The 25,354-nt window shown below is 37.6% G+C and overlaps 2 protein-coding genes and 1 long non-coding RNA gene across 5 annotated transcripts; 1 reads left to right on the top strand and 2 right to left on the bottom strand.

Moving 5' to 3' along the window:
• Positions 1-4,627: 4,627 nt before the first annotated feature.
• Positions 4,628-9,677, top strand: LOC100366581 (uncharacterized). 2 transcript variants are annotated; one of them, XM_078007041.2, is made up of 4 exons: positions 4,628-4,667; positions 7,635-8,236; positions 8,484-8,604; positions 8,833-9,677. In XM_078007041.2, exons 2-4 carry the CDS (start codon positions 7,643-7,645, stop codon positions 8,934-8,936), a joined length of 819 nt encoding a protein of 272 aa, XP_077863167.1. In that variant the 5' UTR covers positions 4,628-4,667; positions 7,635-7,642; the 3' UTR covers positions 8,937-9,677. The 2 variants fall into 2 exon arrangements, with proteins under 2 accessions (XP_077863167.1, XP_002730605.1); XM_002730559.3 differs by having other exon boundaries at positions 4,640-4,733.
• A 2,260-nt stretch (positions 9,678-11,937) lies between these two features.
• LOC100366434 (uncharacterized) lies at positions 11,938-17,577 on the bottom strand. 2 transcript variants are annotated; one of them, XM_002730557.4, is made up of 4 exons: positions 17,422-17,577; positions 14,419-15,011; positions 13,377-13,788; positions 11,938-13,111 (listed from the first exon to the last, which is right to left on the bottom strand). In XM_002730557.4, exons 2-4 carry the CDS (start codon positions 14,998-15,000, stop codon positions 12,981-12,983), a joined length of 1,125 nt encoding a protein of 374 aa, XP_002730603.2. In that variant the 5' UTR covers positions 15,001-15,011; positions 17,422-17,577; the 3' UTR covers positions 11,938-12,980. The 2 variants fall into 2 exon arrangements, with proteins under 2 accessions (XP_002730603.2, XP_085353093.1); XM_085496967.1 differs by having other exon boundaries at positions 13,366-13,788.
• A 181-nt stretch (positions 17,578-17,758) lies between these two features.
• On the bottom strand, positions 17,759-24,822 carry LOC102808542 (uncharacterized). Its single transcript, XR_438048.3, has 3 exons — positions 24,700-24,822; positions 19,127-19,248; positions 17,759-18,246 (listed from the first exon to the last, which is right to left on the bottom strand). It is a non-coding gene; the product is annotated as an uncharacterized LOC102808542 (long non-coding RNA).
• Between the last annotated feature and the right edge of the window lie 532 nt (positions 24,823-25,354).

Genomic DNA, 25,354 nt, shown 5'->3' on the forward strand with positions numbered 1-25,354 from the left:
TTACAAAAGTTTGCGTTGCATGACTTGTATATCAAACAAATTGACAATGCTTACTATAGTATACACACATTGTCCACAAAATATGATTCAATCGAACATATAGCTCATCGATTGTATTTGAAATGTCTGTAAAATATCATTTTGTTCGGTGAAGTTTAATAATGTGTGATCAAAAATTATGATAGCATACCTGCCAGAATTCAATATGTAGATGAGCTATTTTGCATAACGGATACGATAAAACCTGTTTGGTGTGAGTTGTATTATGATGTTTTTTTCCAGATATCATACAATTTGTCATTCTATGGATGAAACATTTACTGGCATCATGAAAATTATCAGCATTCACAGTTTCACTTACATAATTCTATGATTATTGTTAACAACAATATCACAAGGGGAACTCACTTCTGAAAAAAACATTTATACATTTCATACAAACATATTCTAATTCAAATAATATCTCATCATAATTGGGGAAAACATTTGTTACTATAGAAACTGATCCGCAACTTCATAAATTCACTCGATCTCATTTTTGGGATGTTATATAGATTTCCATAAAAAACATATCTAAATAAACATACGATGTTAAAAAATTTAGCACATTTTAGCGGAAATAACTGTTATATCATGACAGTGTCAGTGATGTTTTGAGACAGCGATTTAGCTGATTGGTACCAATGTGTTATGTATTTATTCAAATTGTTGTCAATATTAATATTTAATGCTAATTACATGAAATCCAATGTGTTTGTATATTGAATCATTAGTTCAAAATAAAACGTACAAGTGTACATACGCACTATAGTAATATGTAATATATACACAGGACAACATCATGCCTGATAAAAACATGTCATTATTACATTATTGCTCACAATGTCGGTGTATCTTTCTCACCTCAATGTTAGACTTACTTTTATCGTCTTGCAGAAATATTTTTGGTGATCTATTTTTTTCGCCATTGGAGCATGAGTATAATATTGTCATGCATATTATTAGTACTACCATTTGATTAATCAATGCGATATGAGTAATATTCCTGAACATTAAATTTGTTTAAAATTGGCATTCATTCAACCTAAAACATTGTTGAGATTATCCATTTATTATTATAATTTTATTGGGATATGTTTAATGTTGAATATTTTGTTGTCACGTTCTTTCGTTTAATTGTCTTTTCTGCTAACCAAAAAAAAGTTAATATGGTAATATAGTTCATTTGCATTTGTGTATTTAAAACGTCTTTAGTATTAGGTATTTGAAGTCTGTCGCAGTCTGTCTGATACAGTAAGTATTCTTGACAATTAGTAGTAACCTTGAAATTAATCACCGTAACTTGTCTTGTATTGGGAGTTGTGCTTTTGTGTTGTAGATTCAGTGAAACCCTGATTGTAGTTCGCAATAAACTGTATCATTCCTGTACCCAGTGAATTCTGTCTTTGTTATTAACCATTCAATTTGGCCTTGTTGGCGTTATCTCGTCTGCACTTTATTATTTAATTAACTATTGTTGTATAGCTCAATTTCAAGGTAGAATTTCGATATCAGACTCGGCTTAGCATGTCCCATGATAACTTGCGCGAAAACTGAATCATTGAACTTGAAATGAAACAGCCACACCACCGCGATTCTCGTCATCGTATCTTAATCAAGCAAACACACTTGTCATCCTCACTGTGCTCTTTTAGATAGAGCCAAAGCAATTAACAGGACAATGTGCTTTGGTAACTAGTTCTGACTGATTTTCTGGTCTGTATTATAGCCGCGCATTATACGGAATACGTTTATATCTAACACAGTAGATATGTAAATTTCATCTCTTTTGATATTGTTGATAATCAATAAGAGCTGGGTACATAAATGAATATCTGTTCTGTCATTTTAACTATTTGCATAAACTTCAAAGTTATTATTATGCATAGTAAAACATTTCTACATTATAAATTTGTTCGTACATAATAAATGCGGGGTCTGGCATGAACTACCTACGTCATACAATGACTCGGATATTGTTGTTATCGTCGTTTTATTTGAAACATTTAACAATTAAAAACATTGAAACAATTAAAAATGTGACAAGCATTTTATTGAGAATTTTGAGTTCAATAGGATATACTTGTCTGATATGCTTCGTAATATATTCGAGAATAATAATTTGAACTGGCGGATACATTTCTGACACACAATAATTATTCAAGAGAAGTATTTAATTAGCATAATTTATTCAAGAAACCAGTTTAATTAGCATAATTTCTGATTTATACAAAACACCGATTGAATTAGCATAAATTATTCAAGTTATCTATCGAATCAAATTAGCATACATTTGTACAAAACACCAATTGTGTTACCCTAATGAGTGTATTGTGTAGCAAGGTTTGTTCCACTTGAAAACACAGCAAATAATCGACCACAGTGCCACCAGCGACCAAGTACTATCATTGTATCGTTTTTCGTTGCAGTCAGAAATACATCCTTCAACACTAAAGACTCGAGCGCATGCCAACAATGAGATTATTGAATGGTATGATTAATTTACTGAAATTTACGACTGAGGCCTTGCAATTCAAAACAATGACCAGCGTCACCGGGTGTGGTCGTTTCGTTTCATTCAACTTTCAGTTCTGATATATAAACAGGTCGTTCTCTTTTCACGGCAATAAACTTACAACGTAACGATTGTGAAAGTAAAACGAAGCGAACAAACAGACGATACATAACCAATTCGGTACAATGGCGCGACAGTCGGCGTTCCTATCCAGCGACGGTACGCTACAGATATCTGATACATTATGTATCCACACCGATGAAGAATACATGTAATACTCTATACCAAAGATTTAGCAACAACCCTAAAATGTTCATCCTAAAATTTTGACATATAGCTGTTAATCAACAAAAAGTTGTACCTTCTCTGTTTACTCGTTGGGAAGTCTTACTTCGTTATGGAATAAATATCAATCCACTCCCATACTTTCTCTGATTACTCACGGGGTAGTTTACCGTTTAAGAAGTAGGTACCAATCCGCTCGCCTTACTCAATATGTTCACTCACTGGGAGGTTCACCACTTCATTGAGTAGGTATAGATCCGCCCCCTAATCACCACTCTATATACGAGGTAAACTTTTTGTTTTGGCTCACTCAATTATTGGAGTAAATCATGACAGTCAGTTATATTTCAAGATACTCTTAATTTGACTAGATCGATTGCATTTATTTGGGTGTGGTGTTTAATTAAGTTAGTACTACAGTATATGGGGGGGGGGGGGCGATCGCTATCCCAAATTTCAAAAAAAAACACCAAACAAGAGACTGTATGCAAGTCAGTTATAGAGGTCTCAGATCATGAACCAGATTCGTCAAATGAAATGTCTATATAAGTTGTTTTATATTAATTTATCCCGACACAGTCTTGGTGTATATTCAATAACTGATATATTCAGCGCACAATCAGTGCATTGGGACTGATGGGGATAACGATATTCCGTGCACGGTGTCCACACGTATGTAGTAGTATTCTAGATCGTGGCCGGCGCCACATTGCCTATAACGGTTCGTGCACTGACTGCTTCGGGCAACATCTTAATCCGAGCCTTTATTGTACGATACATTCACAGTAGAGGGATTGTGGTACAATAGATCTCTTTGTGATCACAAGACACTTGAATAGCTTTTGGGTAATCTCCATTCACTGCGGCATATATAACAGAGACGGGAATTGTAGCTGCGTGTTACATTTACCGGTATATGCACTGAATAATGATCATGTTTAGAAAGGGAATGTAATACTTGCTAACTTTGTGGTAAAACAATTAGCTAGTTCGCATGGACGGTAATTGTACAGTCGTTGATGCATTGTACATGTTTGTATACAAATGCTTCTACAAGTAATATTACCCTCCAACAATTCCCCTCAGATTACGTCATCTCCTGTTGCACCATGCCTGTGATACGTATCACAAAACAAAGCCGGTTTAGTTTAAATTTCGTCATACTAAGCAGTCGCGATATACTTTATAAGTTGAATCGAACTGCAGTTAAAATGGACAATGCATGATGATGTTTACTGCATCGGGCCCACTTTAACTATATCTAGGCGCCGCGGCCAACACGCCTCTCTCTGACTTGACAGCCACGGGGCACGGCTGACGCCTTCGTTACTGCGAGGATTAAGTAAAAATGCAGAAGAAAATAACGGGTGGGTATTAGTGCCAACATAAAACATTGCGCTAGAAAGCAGTCTTCAATATTCTGTTATTGAAATCTGAAAGAGCCATGTTCTTTTCACTCACAGCCAACACTCCATATACTGAGCTGTTCCATTTCGTTGTCGATGTCATGATACAGATGATATTATGACGAGGTTGGTTATTTCCCGATTAATGGACGTAAATATTAATCTCCCCCTTCAACTCACCATACACAAGTTCATATTTGCGATCCACCCCTTGTCTACACAAAGACGTCCCCGGTGAATAGCGGCATTTAACCCAGCAAAATACTATGCCTAGTATTGTGCTGACTGTGACCTCCATGACACCTAACATGCATGACAGCAGTGGATCTGTCCGTTGCCATGGTTGTCGCCAGGGTTGAAACTCGTGTTTACTTCGTAACGAGGCAATAGACACCCCGCTCGTGGTTATCGCAGTCGACAAGGTACATTACTACACTATTTCATAGGTTGTAATAGACACTCTGTTGCAGATTTCAGCTGTAATCAGCGTGAGTATTTACACTTTCTATTTCACTTATTTACATTCCACTGATGAAGCCATCGAGTTAAAGTACATGGATAAGATTTACCGTTAGATTTAATGTCATGATACTCAACCCGAGGTCAGAAACGATCGTCTCCAACCAACCATCTAGTCTTTCTGTGAATTCCCATGTAAATATCATGATGAAATATGTGTCGATCAATTCGTCATTTGTTGCCGTGATATGTTTTTTTCGTCGTCGGTGTTAAAGTGATATGCCCGTTTTAACCACGCGGTAATTAATTTCCTGTGCAATACAAACGTCAAAGAGACCCATAACTACCACACAGCGGTCTGTTATTTTATAACCACGTTCTAAATAGTGATATTGTTCAGCTGATATTTCATTACCAAATCGATGTCTGTTCAGTATTTCACGACAACACATTGAAATCTACACCGTTTATATATAAATACGAACAGATTTCAGGTCAACGTCTCGGCTCGTTCTCGCCAATTATCGTCGGTGAAATCACAAATTACATAATCAAGGCATGACTACCGAAACCTTTAATCAATCAAATAATAATATAATATTTCTGACCGCTATCGGAATACTGAATAAATTGTTGTTGAACAGCGAGTAAATATCATATTGAGTGTACGTTCACCGTATGAACATATGCAACGCCGCCATTTTTCAATAGAATAAAGGAAAGCGTTCCTATAATTTATTACCCTAATTGTGCTGTTTATTGATTTCAATACGTTAAGACTATAGTTGTATATGTGCAGTTGCCAATATTTTAGTCACAACCTACAGTTTAAAATATTTATCACAATTACGATGTTCAGTTTCTGAACGATACAACAAAATAATTCGCTATCGACATTTGTATTGTCTGTTGCAATCGTTTTTATAATATAGTAACTATGGCAACGCGGATTCTCAGATACCGATGTATTTATATGTGGTTATAGAATACGATTAGATTATACCTTTGTGTCACGTCCACACCTGTGCTGGCTCACGGCGGCCAAGACCAATATATATGATAATTCACGTATATGTGAGTTTAACTGGTTGTTATACACGTGGTACCGGTGCTTAGTCGGATGACTTATTCCAATTCATTGCGTCGTGCTGGGCCCCAAGGAGTAGTACATTTGTGTTCTGGCGTTTTTAAATGGTTTCAAATTTGTAATCAATTATAGTAGAGTCTTTCCCTATGGAGACGCCGAGCCAACCTTGAATTTATTCTTTTGAAAAGTTAAACAGTTATGTACATGGCAAGAATGCATTGTTCTGTGCGGTTTGTTTTCCAGCTATTCTTACATGATTGAAAACATTGTTTAAAGAAACTCACTAAATTTTAAATGAAAATTTTTGTTGTTGACAATTTGAAAAAAGATTCTAGAATCTTTCGCCGGTGACTCCCGCAATCATTATGTAATATATCCCGGTAATATATAAAGAGTGCAGAAAATGACTTTTAAACCTGGACCTACTTAAAAGTCTATGTTATTTCCCAGATTAAATATAGAACAGATTTAACATTCAATGGTCCGATCTCAAATTCTCAACTTATAAACATTGCGGCCCGGGTTCACCTTTATAGATACAGACTATAAAGCCGTAAAAGCGTCTTCGTCACCCAGTGTCCTGCACCCGGCGTTTCGCGTCATTGATCAGTAGTTGGACAATACAAATCCATTGGAAACCCACCAACCGTGAAATGACAATAGTGACAACTCTCATTCATAATATTTACGGGTGTCTGTTTTATGGCTCGGTTCCGACGCGTATAAACGCAATGCCATTGTACACCAATCTCTCAGCATGAACATAAATTCGAATTCGGTGTTCGACTGTGTTCCTAACTCAAAGTGCGTGTAACTATATATCAGCTACAATACGTGGATTTGACTGTTGTTGACTGAGTTAAACAGTAATATACGCACTGTAAGTCACCGGATATGACGTCATACGTTTATTTGACGGATAGCTGAATATTTATTTTACGAACAAATTGATAAGTCAATTTTCACAGTCAAGTTGAAAGTCGTTTTCAGTGAAACTTACCGCTACACCGAGTTCAGTCTTGAAACAAATCTCACTTGTATAAACAGTAAACGTTATAACATTGACAACATTCCCGCTATTATTCCCATTATATATTAATTTCAAATTTGAAACATCAAAATCAAGTACTTGTACAGCGGTACGGCAATTGCAACTCACCACGCCCGAAATAATGAACGGACTAATTTGCAAATGAAACTTAAATTGCATTGGTTGCCATAGTAACGCTGGTTAGTCGTGAAAAAAAACGTGTGACATACGGCTATACATGTCATATTCAATGGTGGTCATTATATTATCGTGTCACCAAGGAATATTCAAAACAAACCAATATGTGCATAAATTATTAATTTACAATTTCAGTTAAGTGTCCACAATTTATTAAAAACTGCGTCGGATGGATATATTATTATTGCTACATTGGGATTTAGTTTAATATCAATGCTCGCTTTATTATTACATTGTAACCTCGTTATAATGAACACCTCTATATTTTCCCCCTGATATAATGAACACATAACAAACCCAATATATTATGTGCTTCATTATAATGAACATTTCACTATAACAAACTATTTGTGTGATTCCAAAAGAGTTCGTTAAAATGAAGTGTATCGTACCTACGTCACGCGAAAGTTGTAACTCTTACATTACGCTTAAACCACCAATCAAGATTGCTTCATAATTATAACTCCACAACAGAAGAAGAGATAGTTAACATTATCTTACTTCTGAGTACAAGATTTGTGCCCATCATGTGTATCTTCTGTACTCCTTATTGTCGGTCTGGGCCATATTTAAACTGTTGCCTTCACTTGATGATTCTCTTATTGTTTATTACAGGTGTCAAGATGAGTAACGGCACGAAACCGGCTCGTTTTGATCCGGTCTTAATGATTGAGTACGTGCAGGACGCCACCGCTCAGCTTATACGGGAGATATCTCACATCCGTGCAGGTGAATACAACTCCCTGTACCGCCAGTCACGTAGTTTCTTGGACGCCATGCAACGTACCAGCAAAGTCCCCGAAAACGACCACAGCTTCGCCGGAATTCGCACAATCCGCGACGTCCGCGAATGTTACGCGTTGTCCCGAGAGATGGACGGCGACGAGAGAACGACGCACTTCACCATTGTACTAGGTTACTATTTACACGTCTGTCAGGCGATACGTGACCTGGCAAACCGAGTGAGGGCGTGGATCGGCGATGGCATAAAAGAACTGACAGTCCACCCAGATCAAGAGGCCGCTTCTAAAAAACTATGCTGCGAAATCGACTTTATTGTTAAATACATCGAAGAAGAGAATGATTTCATGGATTTAGGAAAGTACAAAACTCTGCAGGAATTACGCGGTTTAGATTGCGGCGAGGTTCCGGGGTGGGCACCCGTAGTTAATCTACCTCCCGTACTCTTACAATGTCTCGAAGATGTCCCAGGAATGGTAAGTTATAGCTTCTTCTAATTTTAAATTCTTATAGATGCTTGGTTCCGGGACATAGTATCTGCTGAGGCACGTATCGTAGAAGGGTAACGACGAAACAGACGGGGTGGGGATGACGAAACGAAATCACTCTTTAGACTGCCATATTCATACGTTTATCCCGTTTTATACTAATCCTAATAAAAAACAAGCTTTGTTATTATTTATGTCACTATTATAACGGAAGTTATATCTCTTGTATTACTAGGTAGCAAGTTGGATCGACATTACCACTCAACTGGGAATGGGTATTTACAGTCATTTGTTAGTAAATACACCAGTACCAACACCGCCACCGACGCCCAAAGAAGACACGAATGACAATAAAGGTAAGATTGCGATAACACATCTTATTTGAGGAAGAGGTGGAGGGGGGGGGGTCAACGGTAAGTATAATATATTTATTTGGTAATGTATACGTTATCATAAAAAAGCATAAAGTAAGCCCGTCCAAACCTTTTTATTATTGTGAATGAATATGTCCAACAATTTTTTTAGTATCCTACTCTTTTTATACAAATCGTTAGTTTGATTATTTTTGCTATTTTTTCCCGCAGATAAAAACACAATGGAAGGACGACCACCATGGAAACCGCCATCGAAACAACCAACCAACTTATTTCCCGGGAAAATACACCAACCTATCCCCAGGAGAAAATGAACGCTCTTCCAGTTCTGGTTCATCGTAATATATAGACCCCGTTCTAAGAGAATTGTATATATAGTAGTATTTGAAAGTAAATTGTGTCACGGGTGGTATGGGGCTTAGCTTTCAATGCGATGTTTCTTGTGGTCTTAGTGGAAATCATTGAACGCCAATGTGTGTGTGCACCGCCAGTTCCCTCTTTCATCACAAATTCACAAAATAGTCCTGTTTATAGTCTGCACTTTCCTTCAGAATATGGGAACAAAAGTAGCCTAAATTTTTAATTAAAAACTGAAAAGTGACTAAAGTTTAGTCTGTTGGCTTCAAAATTAAGGTTCATTCGCAAAGGTATTGAAAGTGCAGAGACAAATTTGGGCGAGAAAGTCTGGTGGTGACTGAAAATTTACTCAAATTTCCTGTTTGCTCCAAAATTATGGTTGATATCAAAAAATATTGAATATTATTATAAAAAAGTGCAGAAAGTCTAGTTCTGGTGGTGAAAAGGTTAAGCCTTGGAAACCATATGTCAGTGTAAAATAGCTACATCAAGATGTGAATAATTGACGGAAATGCTTAGAGCTCGTTTTATATCTAAATCAAAACTACATAGAATTACAGAGAAAGAAGCGCAAATGAATTCTTTTAAAGCATGCATTGTGCTCAGTGGCAATGATTAAAATAAACTTGCATTGTTGGAGAAATGTTGTCAAATGTAATACTTCAAAATTAATAAAGATATGTTAACACCAAGGCAAATTCTTCGTTACACATTTAGAGGTACATGATGGTATTGAATTTGCAAGTCCGATAACGTGTTTGTGTCACGTGACTATCACACCTGGTTTATCATAAATGTGTCAACAAGTCAGATTGGATAAGAATAGTTGATCATGAATGTATCGACGCGCCTGATTGGATGATATCAGATTACCAGAAAACATAAGACAACCTTAAATGTGAATTTTACTTTAACAAATATATCCTCGTTCAACGCGTTATTTGAACGTCACTTTCGAATTCGCCATTAAATTAAAGTACGCCATATTAAAGGCATTCAAAACAAAGACACTAAACGTCTTTTTCTTCTGGGGGGGGGGGCTGTATAACTTGTAATGAGTGTTGCAAAAAGTGTGTTGATTGCAGTTCCTATTGGAAACAGTGCGTCGAGTTTACGCGCTGACAAAATGTTGGCAATTTCCCCAACAAAATAAATATCCCCAGAGAATAATAACAACATTAAATGAAATACGATATTATAGTAAATATTTTGATTAAAAAAAAATCCTATTTTGTGCCTACTTACCAGAGAGGTGTGGCATGACCGGGCCAGTATTCAAACCTCATTTAACAACGAACTTTAATTAAAAAGATGTAAACATATTCCCGCGGTCACGTACAACGTTGAAGGTCGGTTATTCTGACCACTGAAACCCAGTAATCATTTTCTAAGGACCAGTTCAATTTGTATGTGTTGTTGCGAACTCTGATGACATAATTATTCATCAGGTCTCAAAATTTTCTTTTGAGTAAGCGTTGCGTGGCAGGTTAACAAAACACCTTTGAATTACACCCTCTACGTCGAAAATGTAACTTAGAGGAGAAAAATAGAGGGCATCATACTGAGAAAATCACATTAGTACACTGTTAATTGGAAATTACTAAGAAGTACTTTTTACCAGATTCAAGGATGAAAATCAGCTTTCATCTCTAGCGCTAGGGTTGAACCGTGATTCAAGGATGATTTTATTGGATAATGAGTCAGAGATGACGATTGTCACACTCAGTGCCAAGAACAATAGATTAGCGGAAGAGCTTGTTTTAAATATGTATCCAAATGGTAATCAATCAGCAGATACGGGATTGGCGCGTTTTCATGAAGTAACATGTCATAGAGTACTAGACGTTGGATACAACAATAAATATTGTTGACGTATTTTTCTATGTTTTCTCTAAATCCACATCTGATTCAGTACAACATTATATTTATCGATTACAGTTAATATTATCACCATGGTTACAATCAGATGAAGGCAGAGGCATCAAATTTACGTTTATTACCAGAATGAAGTTGTACAATTCTAGAGTTTATAGTGTTAGTTTTACCATTGGTTGTCGCTATGCTGACAACATATTTCTATATTCCAAATTCTAGTGTGATGGGTTACTATGATGTATACATGTATATCACACATGACAAGGATAAAGCGGGAGGGGCGTCACCTGCGCACGCGCGGGAATTGAGTCCCAAGCGACGATAACAACACACGCTAAAACGCAAAGGCTCATGGATAGACGCTTATTTGTAAAAAATGACACGCTATGGCGACGACTCCCCCGCTTTAAAATAAACAACATTATATTGTTCACAGTTAACTAATACTAAAATTAGCAATATTTTCTCAATGAATTTTAAGTCGGGCACCCTCTAAAAACGTCGCATTAAAATTAAATTAAAAGTACCCATAACCTATAAAATTAAATTCGTTCACATTCCCATTGAAACACGTAATTACAATACAATATGTACAATACATGGTTATCCATACGTACTCCATGGAACAGAAAGTACTGTTTCAAAATAAACATAGCCATCTGAATTGTAGTGCCAGTTTCCTATTTTTTCACAGATTCATATTTAGGTTTAACACAGTTTCTTACAGTTTTGACATGCATTTCACTACTAATTGAAATTAAATACATTTAATGAGTTTCACCGACGCTCGTTTAAAGTATGGGTTAATTCGCGTTACTAATCTTCTATAGTCCAAGTGTATTTCATGCTGTTGATTCTGGGGGTGTGATACCACGATTGATGTCGAGCTGGGAACGCTGTGGATTAGACTAACATCGTCGGTGATAGTTATAGCGCTATCACCGACGGACTCACTCGAACGCTTAACTATCGCCGACCATGTCTGGTTAGTTAGGGATTGATGGGACGACAAAAGTCCACCATACAGTCGCACACAAACAAACAAAACATACAAGATTGAACTTGAGCAGAATCAGAAACGACTTAACCCGCATTATTATCTGTTTATTTCAATGCTATAAAAAGTACATATAAACTAAATTTAATATGTGAACTAAATTTAATATGTGAATACATTTATATATCATTATAGACTTCCATTATTCGTTACGATATTCACTAGTATATTGATACGGTACAAAAATATTCTACAAAAAAATGTTTTATTACTGAAACTGACAATACATGTAGTCACGTGCGATTACGCCCAGAGTGATTAGTTACTTGGTACATGGTACAACTTGTTTATATTTAACAGCTATTTACGTTGGGGTTGCCATTATAAACTACGGGATGAGAGGATGGCAAATTATTGCGTTTCTTTGTTTTGAACTAGCTTTTAGGATATTGTAGTTATTTATTTTCAACAGATATATAATTTATAACTTTTTTTCAGTATAGATTGAAAAACAACCATCTCCCTCAGAGTGTTTTAATGGCAAATTCCCAACCCAGGGTAATATTGCAAGAACGGGGCATGTTTCGTAGAATGCGCCCTCTACGATACTATTCAGAGGGAGTTTCATTCCGGGAACCATGACTTAAAACTGTAAAAAGTTGAAAGCGCGGTAAACGGAAAATAAACCTGAGAAAAAAATGTCAATATATACAGCGTTTTCTACCAATTAGGAAGAGTTTAAATACTACGATAATAATGATAGTCATTCACCTTAAAATATATACAGGTTTTTATAAGGACACTAGAATTGGTACAGACAACCGTACAGTACTGGCACTGACACGGGATGAATGTTTTAGACTAAAAAGTACAATAAGGCACGAATGTTGACAACCAATGTGTCCATAGAAAATAATTTGGCAGGCTTATCTAAAACGACGGTGGTGGCCAATGATGGTGGCTCAACAACTTGAAGGTATCCACTAAAATATTGCAGATTATTTGACTGTATTCTTAATTGTGTAGATAAACCAACATTAATTGTTGGTGAAGGGGGCGTTCTTCTCAGTAGCGAGGGTGGTAAATGTGACTTCGATCGAAATAATCCGGCGGTACGACCATGTCGACGTTAGTATCCGTTGTCTCCGAGGTGTATGTGCAATTTCGGGTAGAGGTTATGTGGTACCTGGGAGGAGGGCTTCCATGGAGGTCGTTCCAATAGGGATATTCTTCCATTGTATCGGGATGCAAGTTGTTCAGCTGTTGATAAAAATAATAATCGGAACCGTTGTAGAAAAATAGCAACCCATCGATGCCATCGAATATTTGTGTATTATTCCATTGCATGCATTCATATCGAGATAATAATAAGTGGTGCAATTTACCGTGTATCACTATACTCATGTATTGTCTGTATTTTTTTTTTATCTTCGGTGTATGTTACTAACTTATCAAGGATAGTGGCGGGTTGGATTTCTATCTTCTACTTACAAAATGGGAAAGTTTTTTTTTACCTGAGACTTACCATACGATCGTCTGGAAACTGGTGCTGACACAATTCGTGTTCGCGGAGCGTCCCTCGAAGCAGGCCTGGTGATATCTTTAGAGGCTGGTCTTTGAAAATCTGTCTGTGTAGCTATTGTGTGGCCATATCGACTGCACGGTCTGTCTCTCGCCGTCGACGGGCGCTCCATCATGGCGCTGCTTCTGCTGCCGGGTCTCTGGTGTTCGTAACTGGCACGACTGCTGGGGCGATGGTCTCGGCTGCTTACTGGGCGAGGTTCAGCACGTGATCCTGAGCGTGAACCGGCGTATGAACCTGCTCTTGATCCCGGGCGTACAGCCGGGCCGTTTGAGGACTCTTGAACTAGAATACTTCTACCATTTCTGAAGATTCCCATGCCAAGGCGGTAGGTCGTATTTAACCATTTGGTTACCTGTCGTAACAAAACACATCATATGAGTTGTAAAGTTACAATGGTATATAGAACATTTAAATAGATAATACAGTCTTGTGATTCTATGACGTAACAAAAATGTAGTGATTACCGGATCACATAATACTGCATAAGTCCTGATTCGATGATTGGTAGATTTTATATCAATTTATGACTCATTGTCTTCTCTGGCTTGATTGTCGAAAAAAAATGTGTCAAACCAAATTAACCGCAGATCTGACATTTTCATATTTCGTGTTGATATCAGAAGTTTTCTTTAAACGTGTTTTAATTCAACTTGTCATCTTATAATATTGCCAACCTAATATTTTGCAAATACTTAAATTAAAAACAAATGAACATCAAATCATACGATCAGATCTAACAGCTTCAATTCGAGCATCTGAGAAGTTCGTATTCTTGACATAATATATTGTCGTAAAATATAACTAAAATATATAATCTGGCAATTTTAGAAAATTATCTTCATTCAAATCATAAAAGTATTTTATTTTATTACTTTTATAATTTAAACACAAAGACGTACGCACATCATGATTAACACATCATACTATAGATCACATTGTGATGCAAGTTTCGCATTCTATGTCAATGTTCGTTTATTCTTACCTCCTGTGTGATGAGTTCGATAGTTTTCAACATTACAGGCAACAGATTAACGACGGCGCCATATATGCTGACTTCCCCAGTATTCAAACCACGAAATTCTTCCAAAGTTTTGTATTTATGTAGATCAGTGAAATCATTATCTTCATTCAGGAAAGTGTCCCAGAATGCCAGTTCCTCCAATATTTTCCTGCCGCAGGCTTCCTGGGAAGGGTGAACGGTGAGTTGTTCCACGGGTTCCCCCAACCACTCTTTCACGTTAATGGCAAGCTGTCGCAGTTCGTCTCCCAGATGTATGAAGTAGCCGAGTAAAACTGTGTAGTGTGTCGTTCTCTCACCGTCCATCTTTTGCGAAGTGTGGTAGCAATCTCGAATCTGTCTCATTGTCCGCACGCTCGGACCGTAAGAACGATGGCGTGCCAATGGTGTACGCTCCAACGCATCCAGAAAACTCCTCGTCTGCTGAAACAACTTCTTGTACTCGCTGCATCTTATTTTGCGGATTTCGTTGAGGAGCTGGGTGTTTGCTTCTTGCATATGCTGCAGCACAGCGGGGTGATCACATGTTGCCAAGTTCCATGCCATCTTGATGCCACCTGTATACCAACAGAAGGATATGAAAACATGCAAGTTTACTTCAACCGAAATCTAAAAGAAAGTTAGGAGTAAGCCATTTGTTTCTGCCAAGAGTGAATATGGTATTCGGACGCATTACGTTGTCGAACACGTGACTGGCATGCCCCTTCATTTCCTCGCCTACATGCAAATGACATTTGTCCACCAATCTCTCTGAGTCCCCGAAAATATTTCCAACACCCTTACACTAATGCACGTCCATGCATGCAAGGCTATCTTTAGCTACATGTACACATATATAACAGTCGTGGTGGTTGCTGGGATACGAGGACCGCGTGGTAAGTACAGGTGAATTGACACAGCGATATTGTAAGATCAACAGTAGCGGTTAGAAAATTAAACGACGTCACTGACTGTAGCGACAAACACTGACGAGTGTCGGCGATTGAAGCATTGCCCACGAATCGTCGAATACACGTGAAATATGATTGAAATTTGAAAAGCACTTATTGGAATTCACATGTATATGCAGATAGAACAAATTTAGAGAGGGAGATAGCGACCTTCTTTTGTTTAGGGGTGGAGACAGTTTAAATCAGCGACTAAGGAGTCGTTAATAGCAATACAAGACTTATGGAAAAGATAGGTAATTGAATACCATTCAATTTTGAGTGATTTACCGTTGGTTTCTAAGGTAAACACATCTCATCATATCTCATAACGTTGTCGGTTTGATGCTGGGATGAGGAAATCACTTATAACAAACGCAATAATCTGTGTCGCCCATGCCCGCCAACGACCTTAATAACACATACTTGTATTCGTGTGTTATCGCCATAGCAACCGTAATATAAAAGTTAATAGTAACATGAAACGTGAGTTAGTTTTATGATAGAAATGAATACAAGAAACATCGGACGTCTAACCATAATTGCGTTTGCATAAATTTACAAACAGCGAGTAAACAATCAAATTGACACTGGTTGCACTTGGTAGGCCAATAATAATGCAACTCCTACTGCCCAACGAAATAAAAATGGTATATAAATCAGGACTGTGGTTGTGCAGCTAGATGGCCTTCGTTTATATATTGTCTGATTTCTCGACAATGGGGCCAGCCACAGGGATGAGGAGTTTAGCTTTACAAACATGACATTACATTCAACTCAACATCAAGAAACGCTGTCGTAATATCCGTTGCCATGCAAACGGTTGATCCCACCACTTGAATGGCGGAGAAGTTAATTTAGTGAAATGTCCAAAGACTAGTTCTATGAGTCAATCCAGAAAAAAGGTTAATGCGAACAATGACTACTGTTTTATAGACAGCCTAACCCAGTGTGTAGCCGCGCGTAAAGGGGATACGATGAATAATGATGTATACATGGGACAATAACACGTTGTTTACCGGGGTGAGCGACACCTCTACAGAGTGCAAGAAGTGTATAACAACATTTACACATATATAGGTAGTCGTAAATTTTATGAAGTTCACGTGAGTCATTGTCAAACTTGGCCGGGGTTGTCGATGTCGAGTAGGGTTTCCACTTCGGAAGCGCGTTACAAATTGACTGTCAAGTACGTTCTGAAGGCGAATTAACGAGTTGAACTTAACGCGAGTTTGCACGACAAAGACACTGCTGCGTAGCTCACACGGGGCCGATGTGTTACCGTGTTGGTATGTCACGGTGAAAGCAAATACCGAGTCGAAATGACATGAAGTGCACTCATTGCTCACTGACCTTGTAATGTACACAGTTAAAAGATAATACTCGTTCAGCCAGCTCTCTTTTTTGACTAGTGCATTAGCGTGTGTATTACTTGCTTTTGTGGGCGAGTTGTTTCTGTGTTTTTCTTTCCGCGTGAAATAAAATGCGTTTACCGTTCACTGGCTGGGCCTCACATCAGCATGAGTATTGACGGGATGGCGTCCACCCAACGTCATCATCATGATATTACGCAACACAAGAAATATATTTGACGAAAAAAAATCGATAAAATTAAATAAACGCGGCATTTCCGTAAAAAAGGAAAGAAATGCGTCTCTATGGGGAATACAGCCACACAATGCGACGTGACGTCCTTTCGAGTGCTATATGAATGGATCGTTTGTGCAAGGAGAACGAACACACCCGATACCACATATTGACCTGAAGTCATGCAATAAGCGATATAATAACAAAAGCACGGTAATATTGCCTAAGTTATTTTAATAAGCGTGATGTGTGTGAAGGGACAATCACTCGAATTAAAAAAAAAATGTAGGAGTTATTAATGCGTGCGTACGCGAGATCACACAGTGATCTAAACGATAACACCACTGTAGTCACGATAAAGCCTGTTTATTCTCCTGTCTGTCACTGACGGCTTCGTGTGACAAACGTTCGGCGAACGCCATTACACCTTGGCGGTATTAAATCAATAACTTACCGTACTATTTCGATCAGTCCTTGCCAGCTACCGAGGTAGTAAACGTCAGTAATGAGAATTGCACTGAAGGAAATCACTGTATCAGTGTTCACCAAGGCCCACTAGCAACGCCGATCGCCGTACTGTTTGGAGTCAACATAAAGCGAATATAGCAACAGCAGGCCAACCTTTCTTATGCTAATTGATAAGGTCATAGATTTCAAAACAAATGGCGCCCTCTGGCGGTTGATATAATACAGGATTATTGCCAGTGTTTCGATATCTCGGTCTGACTACCAGTGACGAGATAAGTTGAAGTAAATCAATTTTTCGAGAAACAGGAAAACGTTAATGCGAATTAGTTTTAAAATAATAATATTTAATCAAAATGTTTCGTGTTTTTTATACGTTATATACAGTGATGTACACAGAAAACAATGCCGAGCGATTAGGAAATCCCAATTTAAAGGGAAACCTATTTGTAAAACACAACATGTGAATCATCTCAACGCATTTCAGCGTGCGGTTCTCCCACAAAAAGTGATTTTTTGTAAAAAGGCACAAAAGTGTAAAAGAGCGAATAAAAGCAACAACAAATGCGACTCGCGATGTGTTTATGACTGTGAGGACCCATCTCATGTTCGTCTCTACATCGTCACTAGCGGTACGTCAGTAATTCTGCAAACCGGAAGTGACGTTAATCATTATATTGTTAGGAATCGACGGCCCGGGGAATGTGGATGTGAAGTCGTGGAAACAAATTATGGGCATAGCTGGAGGATGGTTTCCATGGTGACCTTTCCAAATGAGATATTCTCCCCTTGTATCTGGCAGCTAATCGCCCAGCTGGAATGAAAAACAAATAAAGAAGTTTTCTTTGCAAAATTCAAAAATAGATTCTTGTCATAATTCACGATTTCATAAATTTTCATAATAATTCTGCCAAATATGGTCAAGTGTTCCTGATATGCCGTTACGTACGCATCAATGCCAGTGTTATATAAGTTTAAATTTTAACCCTGGACATGGAACTCGTCTAAAGCTTGTGAAGGAGACTGGCCAACATGCAACGCATGATCATTACATTAGCAACATTTGGTTTGATATTCAAGTTTAATACCAAATTACATTCCAAATAAGGAGATCACATGACGTCATGTCAACATATAATGTACTTCGAGTCACATGGTAATGCTATACTGTTTTTGTTTTTTTGACTGAATGTCGCTTTACGCAGACCAGATTTATCTCACTAACATGCATCCAATTTGTCTGTGAGGTAAAAAGATAGATATCGTATCAGTTAAGTTAGATGAAATTGATCATGCCTGTTTTATTAAAATTTGATCATGCATCATTTTTTGCAGTTTACATGATCAGATTTTACCTGACAGTATAATCTAATCTTGTAAACAAGCCAAACACTTGTGTTATTGTGTTGAATAAATAGTACTGTGAAAGAGTGTCACGATTGTTGCCTTGTACACGTGCACAGTCCTTCTCATTCATTGTCCTACTCATGGGAACAATGAACAACGAAAATATCATGCATTGAACTTACTGGAGCCACAGTCCCTCTATCTAGAGGGACTATGCTAATAACTATAAAAATGACAACAACTTATTTTAAATAGACAAAACGAAAAGCAAACAAACAACAAGAACTGACAAATAACAGGTATCTTATGGTCACGATTCCCTGAATGAGAACCCGAGCGTTACCTACCTTGTGTAGAGCTTCGTGTTTTAGATGGCTGCTTGTCACTGTATTGGTAATGCTCACGACGGTCGGTCATACTTATAATCACGTTTACAGACCAATGCGAAACTATAATCTAGATTATATATCTACAAGATAAAATATGTATGTGTTACGAGCGCAAAAATAGATAATACACAACAGTGTGTTCTATTTCTGCATACAGGTATATATTAATGTTATTACTGTATTAAGAAATACTACCCTGTAAATATACAACTGATTTTGTGTAAAGATTGCCCATGAATGGTCTCAGTTGAATGTTATACACGGAACTGTGATACTTCGCGGCGATTTGATGCATTCCGATATACATATATAATAGTTTGTCATGGCGGGTGTAAATGTAAAATTATATTAAGTAATATTAACACGATTTTAGTAAAATATTATCACATTATCCGAAATCGTCTTGCTTTGTGACTTAAATAGTGGCAGTGAAAATGCATAAATATAAATAATGTAATTCAAGATACACTATCGACAAAAACATATATATATTTAATATTTTTGTTCGATACTCGATAAATCGGACTATGATTTATCATAAACTAAAAAAATGCGTTTGCAAGACACACAACAATATTTGGTGCATGAAAAACCAAAAACTATAATACGCACGTCCATCGATTATTATTGTGTACTGGTATTACCGAAACAACCAGTGCGCGTGCGTATTAAAGAATTATATAATTGTTTCATGGAACGAAAACTCAGAGATGTGCCAACAAAACAGCATTTTCAGCTTACGAATGATAAAGTATATTCCAATGTATTCATCAATATGTATATATCAGTATCAAACCAACGTATTAAACAATACGTGCCCTCCTCATCCATTTTGCATCGTTAAGACATTCTCCATAGTTTACTAAATCGTAACTATGGCAATGTAAATCTTTCCATGGAAACTTGTCGTAGGATAATACGTCTGTACATTATTTGCTTGTGTCATATTCTCTGGCATCGCAGCTTTCTGCCAAATATATGCAATTGCCGACATATATGTTTTAGGTTACAAAGGTTTTAGGTTGCAAAGAATATCCCGAGTATCAGATTTATTACCGTGACGTATTGTATTACAATCGAAAACAAATGACTACAAGTAACCTGTAGAATACTGTGTGGGTAATATTTTTTATATTGATTTTTGTTGCATTTGCAGCAAATAGTTACCAAACAATGAGAAATCTATAGGATTGAATATACCCCACAGCTGGCTTCACATGCATTGTTCATAGTTCATATGGTGCTTACACCAGGATTTAATTACAGCACCTAGGCGGTATGTGGTTACAGCTTAATGTTCGAGTAATCGCAAGAAATTGACATGACAATAGAAATTCATTAAAGACTGCCACTCCCATGCAATTAACAGCGAGTGAAATTCCTGGGATTGAAACATATATTTTGAAGTCACTGATGTAGGCAACGAATAACTGCAAGTTGACATAAAGACGAGGTAGTTTATTTAATCAGTGGTCAACTAGAGGCTGAAATTATAATTAATTTGTTTATTTCAATTTCTCCTGACGTCAAATAGAATACACTGGTGAAACACGGTAGTAACTGTGGGTGAAAGGATGTTTTGGGGTGTAGTTTACATTGTATATGGAGTGGTAGGGTCGGGTGTAATGTGTTCATTTCCAACTATTATGAAGTCACGTAGAATTTCACTTAATTTATTTTTGCTGACATGTTTTCAAGCATTACATGTGAATCTAATTTTCACTGCGCTGTGTCTCAATATAGTATGAGGGAAATGGCATATTCACTGGAATTTATTTCAGGGGAAAAATGTTTTCAGTGATAATGAAGTATTATGACAGATACCCTCCCCGTGGCTTTCATTGCGTATGGAAGTTATTTTCACGAGTGATGCGGTGTATCCTGCTGCCGTACTTTCACGAGCGAAGCCACGGGGAGGGTGTGGGGTTCTGTTATTATACACATGTCCCATATTTGATTATTTCATATTAAAAAAAGAACGTGCAACAAACCGGGATAGAAATTTAGATCGGGGAACCCAATTGCCCATTAATATGCTCCAAGACAGTGCTGCGACCTAGCAACGCTTGTCAGTGTAGAACGCGTGTCGCTGTACGTGTGAAAATAAAATAATCAGACGTCTAATTTAAGTCATTGTCCGAATAAATAACTCGTGGGTGTTTAAGCGCGGTGGTCGTAGCACAGCGCGTGTTCGAATTTCATGTAAATAAACAATGTATTTTACACGCGTTGTATACGTCGCTGTGAGTCCCATATCGAACAGGACGCGACACGACGACTGTCGCCCTTTAGTTGGGACCACGACAGAACCAGAACTTAAACTGGGCGACTACGATACACGGTTGATGTTGAAGTTAAAAGTTCCTCCACAGATCTGTACATTGGCAAACATGCCGTGCAACTGCGGTACTCCACTGACGGAATGACTTTCGTTGAAATCTGTCGTCGCTGACTCGTGAGCTGCACACTACAACCTCGTTTGTGATGTTGCTTGCTTGTCGTGGATAGACTGAGTCTTGGTTACCGGTTAAATTTTGCTAATTTGGCGTTGGTAATCTTTATTTGGAACTGAGTAAAGCCGCAACGTCGCCAGCAGAAACCTCATGGTATATCGATGTTGATGGTTGCGGCTCCATATTAATCGGAGATTTTACTGCGGGTCCAGGCAGCGGGTGGATCTTCCGAGAGCCCTTCAAGATTTATAAAACTCAGATTCCAGGTGGTCAACAAACATCAAGTTCTCCCAATCCTAGTATTCTATGTGATGTACATCTAACATGACAAAAATGCTGGTGAACGATTTGAACCTGACAAAAATACTTGAAATAGATACCAGGAAGGGGAGGGGGGTAAAAGAAAAGTTATATAACATTTTATTATTCAATAATTTATTAAAATACACAAGTTTGTCCAACTCCCTGTGATACAACACCTCAGACATAGCTCATTGTCCTCGGCTGGAGTGTGGGCAAAAAGTTACTATTTGAATTTTTGATATCTTTTTTCATTAATGAGAAAGTTGACCCCGAAGTTAAAGTAACTGTTCAGCAGGAATGGCTTTTTAACTCTTCTGTGATTTTTTTTTTGGCTTGGCTGATTTTGTCACGGTTCATACTTGACAGGCAGGTCGTACCATCACTAATTGGAAAAACAATCCTGACCCACCGCTACCATGGCAACAGCCAAAGTCTTGTAATAGCAGTGCCCAAATGATCATGCCTTTTATTTTGGCTACGTTGCGCACTGGTAAGAGATCACCGGCGCCGACATTGTTACCACTGTCAACGGAATCCCAACGCAGCTTTGAACTTTGAATAAAATGTAAATGCTGCTTCCAATCTAGAAAATACTATCGCAAAACGATTGGAAATTATACATTTAACGGTTGAATACGTCCTAACAATAAAATAAAGTGACTTCTAATGACTGCCATGTTATTTTGCAAACCTCGTATAAGGTGCCCGGTTTTAGTTATAAACAGACGTTAGCTTCACGTTCATGTCCCTTCCATGATAACAGCCGAAAACATATTGCTTGTTTTTTACCGGTTTTCATTGGCAACCGAAGTATTTTTATTTTGTAAACAAATTTTCGTCTGCTATTTTTATTCAGTTCAAATCGTTCAGCAACATTTTTGGCATATTAGGTGTACATCACATGGAATACTACGATTGTGAGAACTTGATGTATGTTGACTGATTTTTATCATAGTACGAAGTACCAGGAAGTTACTCAGTTCCAAATAAAGATTACCAACGTCAAATGAGCAACATTTGACTGGTAATCAAGATTCATGTAATCCATGACTAACAAGCAACTAACATCACAAGCGAAGTTGTAGCATGCAGTAAGTCATCCCGTCAGTGGAGTACTGCAGTAACACGGCATGTTTGCCATCAGCATTGTATTCAAACGAATCACGTGGTGTGCCGTTCTCGTTCAAACCCGGGATTCGATCAATAGGGGAGTCCCATTAAAAAAAACATTGCAAATCATGCAAGTTCAACATTTTCAAACCAATATACTAAAACAGAAATGCTCAGAGATGTAAATGAAGGATAGATATTACTTTTTACTATACACATCTCTGTTGATAATATCCCTCACATATTCTACTCCCAATTACTCCTGCGTAAAATGGACTAGCCTCTTCATGTTGACATTCAGACTAAAATCACGTGACAGGCTGTTAAAATTGGCTGTTGCATACTCTTTCGCCGGTCTGGAAAATGTGTTTAATTAACTCACATTCAAGCAACAATGCAGATTTCCCAGTGGGAGTGAGACTGTTCAAACTCTGCCACTAAAAAATAGGGGTGTTTTCAGCAAAAAACGAATAACCCTGGAATACACACAATATACTGAATTTCGGAACAAATCGTGCATTACTTACAGCAGCAGAATACCACAGAAATATCAGACGAAACATGAAAACACTATATATTGTATTTCAGCCTGAACCCTCTATATTGCAATTCAAGGAATTAACCCCATATGTGCATCCATTTCCCACCTTGGTATCACCCACCCGTGAAAACAAACTCTTAATACCACGCTGAAGCGTTTGGTAATAAGGAGTGTACAATATATGCAAGTTATTACTGTGCCACTGGATAGGCGTGGATAATCAATGTTGGTCTTCAAATATATATGTGTTGACCAAGTGTCGCTTCTCAATAAATAATCAGGTCTACGAAGTCGCGGCAATTCCTGTTGTTATTAATCACCTTACTTTTCACATACATGTTTAAGCTTCATACATCATGTATACAGGGCTTCGCTAATAAAAGTTGCCAATCGTCAACAATCATGACGTTTTTTTTTTAGGAATTACAGGCCATACTTGTTACAATGTGTTATTTATTGAATAAACTGACATTTCGTTGGAGTTAGAAACTTAGTTTCGCCGTTTGATTGATTGGTGGGCGTTATAATCCTGATTGTAAGGCAACCTCGTTTCACATGGAGCCACTATTGTGCGTTGTATTTACACTTACAGGCCATCGATTAGCTACGACCATTGTAGTTACATGCTCAGACTGCCGGACGTGACGTAACTACACGGAGTTAGCCAAGAGCAACGGGGAACAACAATGCATCGAGATATTTACACACAAACACATATCTTGAAATTTTAGAAAGTGGATGAAGTGAACTCTATAGTTAATTCTATTAAAAAGTATGTTATTAAATCGTGTTTCCCGATCACACTAGTACTCGTGGCTTCACCTTGATACCACTAGTTCAGTTACGCGGTCACGTACCACTATTCGTACGATAACGGTCTGCCAACGCGTACCCGTCAATTCGACCATGGAGCTCTACGTCTCGATGATACATTCTCAGTACACCAGTAGTGACCCTCGCAACACAGTATATTGTTATAACACTATGGAGTAATTGTTCCGTACCCAACTTTATCATTTCGTACTTTGTAACTTTGCAAAATGGCCGCTGTACGGTAAGCGCCGAATAAAATAATAAATACCAGTATGTACAAACTAATCATTACATTTCGCATTGACACTTACTTATCTTGGCAATATAGTGCCTGGGGCCCGGTTTCTGGTGATGAGTACGTGGCTATTATGGACCTGGACATTCACGCTAGCACTTTACACAATACAGGCAAGTACGGACAGCACAAAGCGTTCATAGCAACTGTGTATTCATATTCAAATCACACGTCGTCATTGACTCCGTTAAATACAGCGCCCTCACACATCCTGAAATGGTTTGTGTATAGACTCATTTAAGGAGGGGGTAATTAAAGGAGACATTTTCTTTGTTGTCATGTTGTCTGTGATCCCTTCTGTTAATTCATTACTAACTTGTGTCAATAATCTTAAAATTCAAATTTCTTGTTGAACAAAAATGCCCAATGTATGACATGTCCTACATATATAAAAAACGTAGAAGATTCTCAAATGGGTCGTTGCTCTCATACATAACTAATTTATGGATCAAAATTTTACGTGATATACAATTCGTGTTCTTTTTTTAGAAAAGGGGGTATAACATGCTTATTATGCCCATAATACCGACAATGAAATGTTGAGAGAGAGATAATTGGTAATTAAACTGTTTTCTCGTCCTTGTCAAATTCACTGTACCAGAACTACACATGGTGATTCTTTTGTTTAACTCAAGTTAATCCATTTATAAATTACACAGATCACAACCTAG

The sequence above is a fragment of the Saccoglossus kowalevskii genome, chromosome 3, assembly GCF_978046115.1.
Source record: "Saccoglossus kowalevskii chromosome 3, keSacKowa6.1, whole genome shotgun sequence".
NCBI classification, from domain to species: domain Eukaryota; kingdom Metazoa; phylum Hemichordata; class Enteropneusta; family Harrimaniidae; genus Saccoglossus; species Saccoglossus kowalevskii.

Bases quoted from the DNA above. Each gene is read 5' to 3' on its own strand.
- LOC100366581 (XM_078007041.2), top strand. From the start codon at position 7,643: ATGAGTAACGGCACGAAACCGGCTCGTTTTGATCCGGTCTTAATGATT. The intron at 8,237-8,483 runs GTAAGTTATAGC...TTGTATTACTAG, and splicing joins TCGAAGATGTCCCAGGAATG to GTAGCAAGTTGGATCGACAT. The intron at 8,605-8,832 runs GTAAGATTGCGA...TTTTTCCCGCAG, and splicing joins AGACACGAATGACAATAAAG to ATAAAAACACAATGGAAGGA.
- LOC100366434 (XM_085496967.1), bottom strand. From the start codon at position 15,000: ATGGCATGGAACTTGGCAACATGTGATCACCCCGCTGTGCTGCAGCAT. The intron at 13,789-14,418 runs GTAAGAATAAAC...TTGTTACGACAG, and splicing joins TCGAACTCATCACACAGGAG to GTAACCAAATGGTTAAATAC. The intron at 13,112-13,365 runs GTAAAAAAAAAC...TTTTATCAACAG, and splicing joins GATCGTATGGTAAGTCTCAG to CTGAACAACTTGCATCCCGA.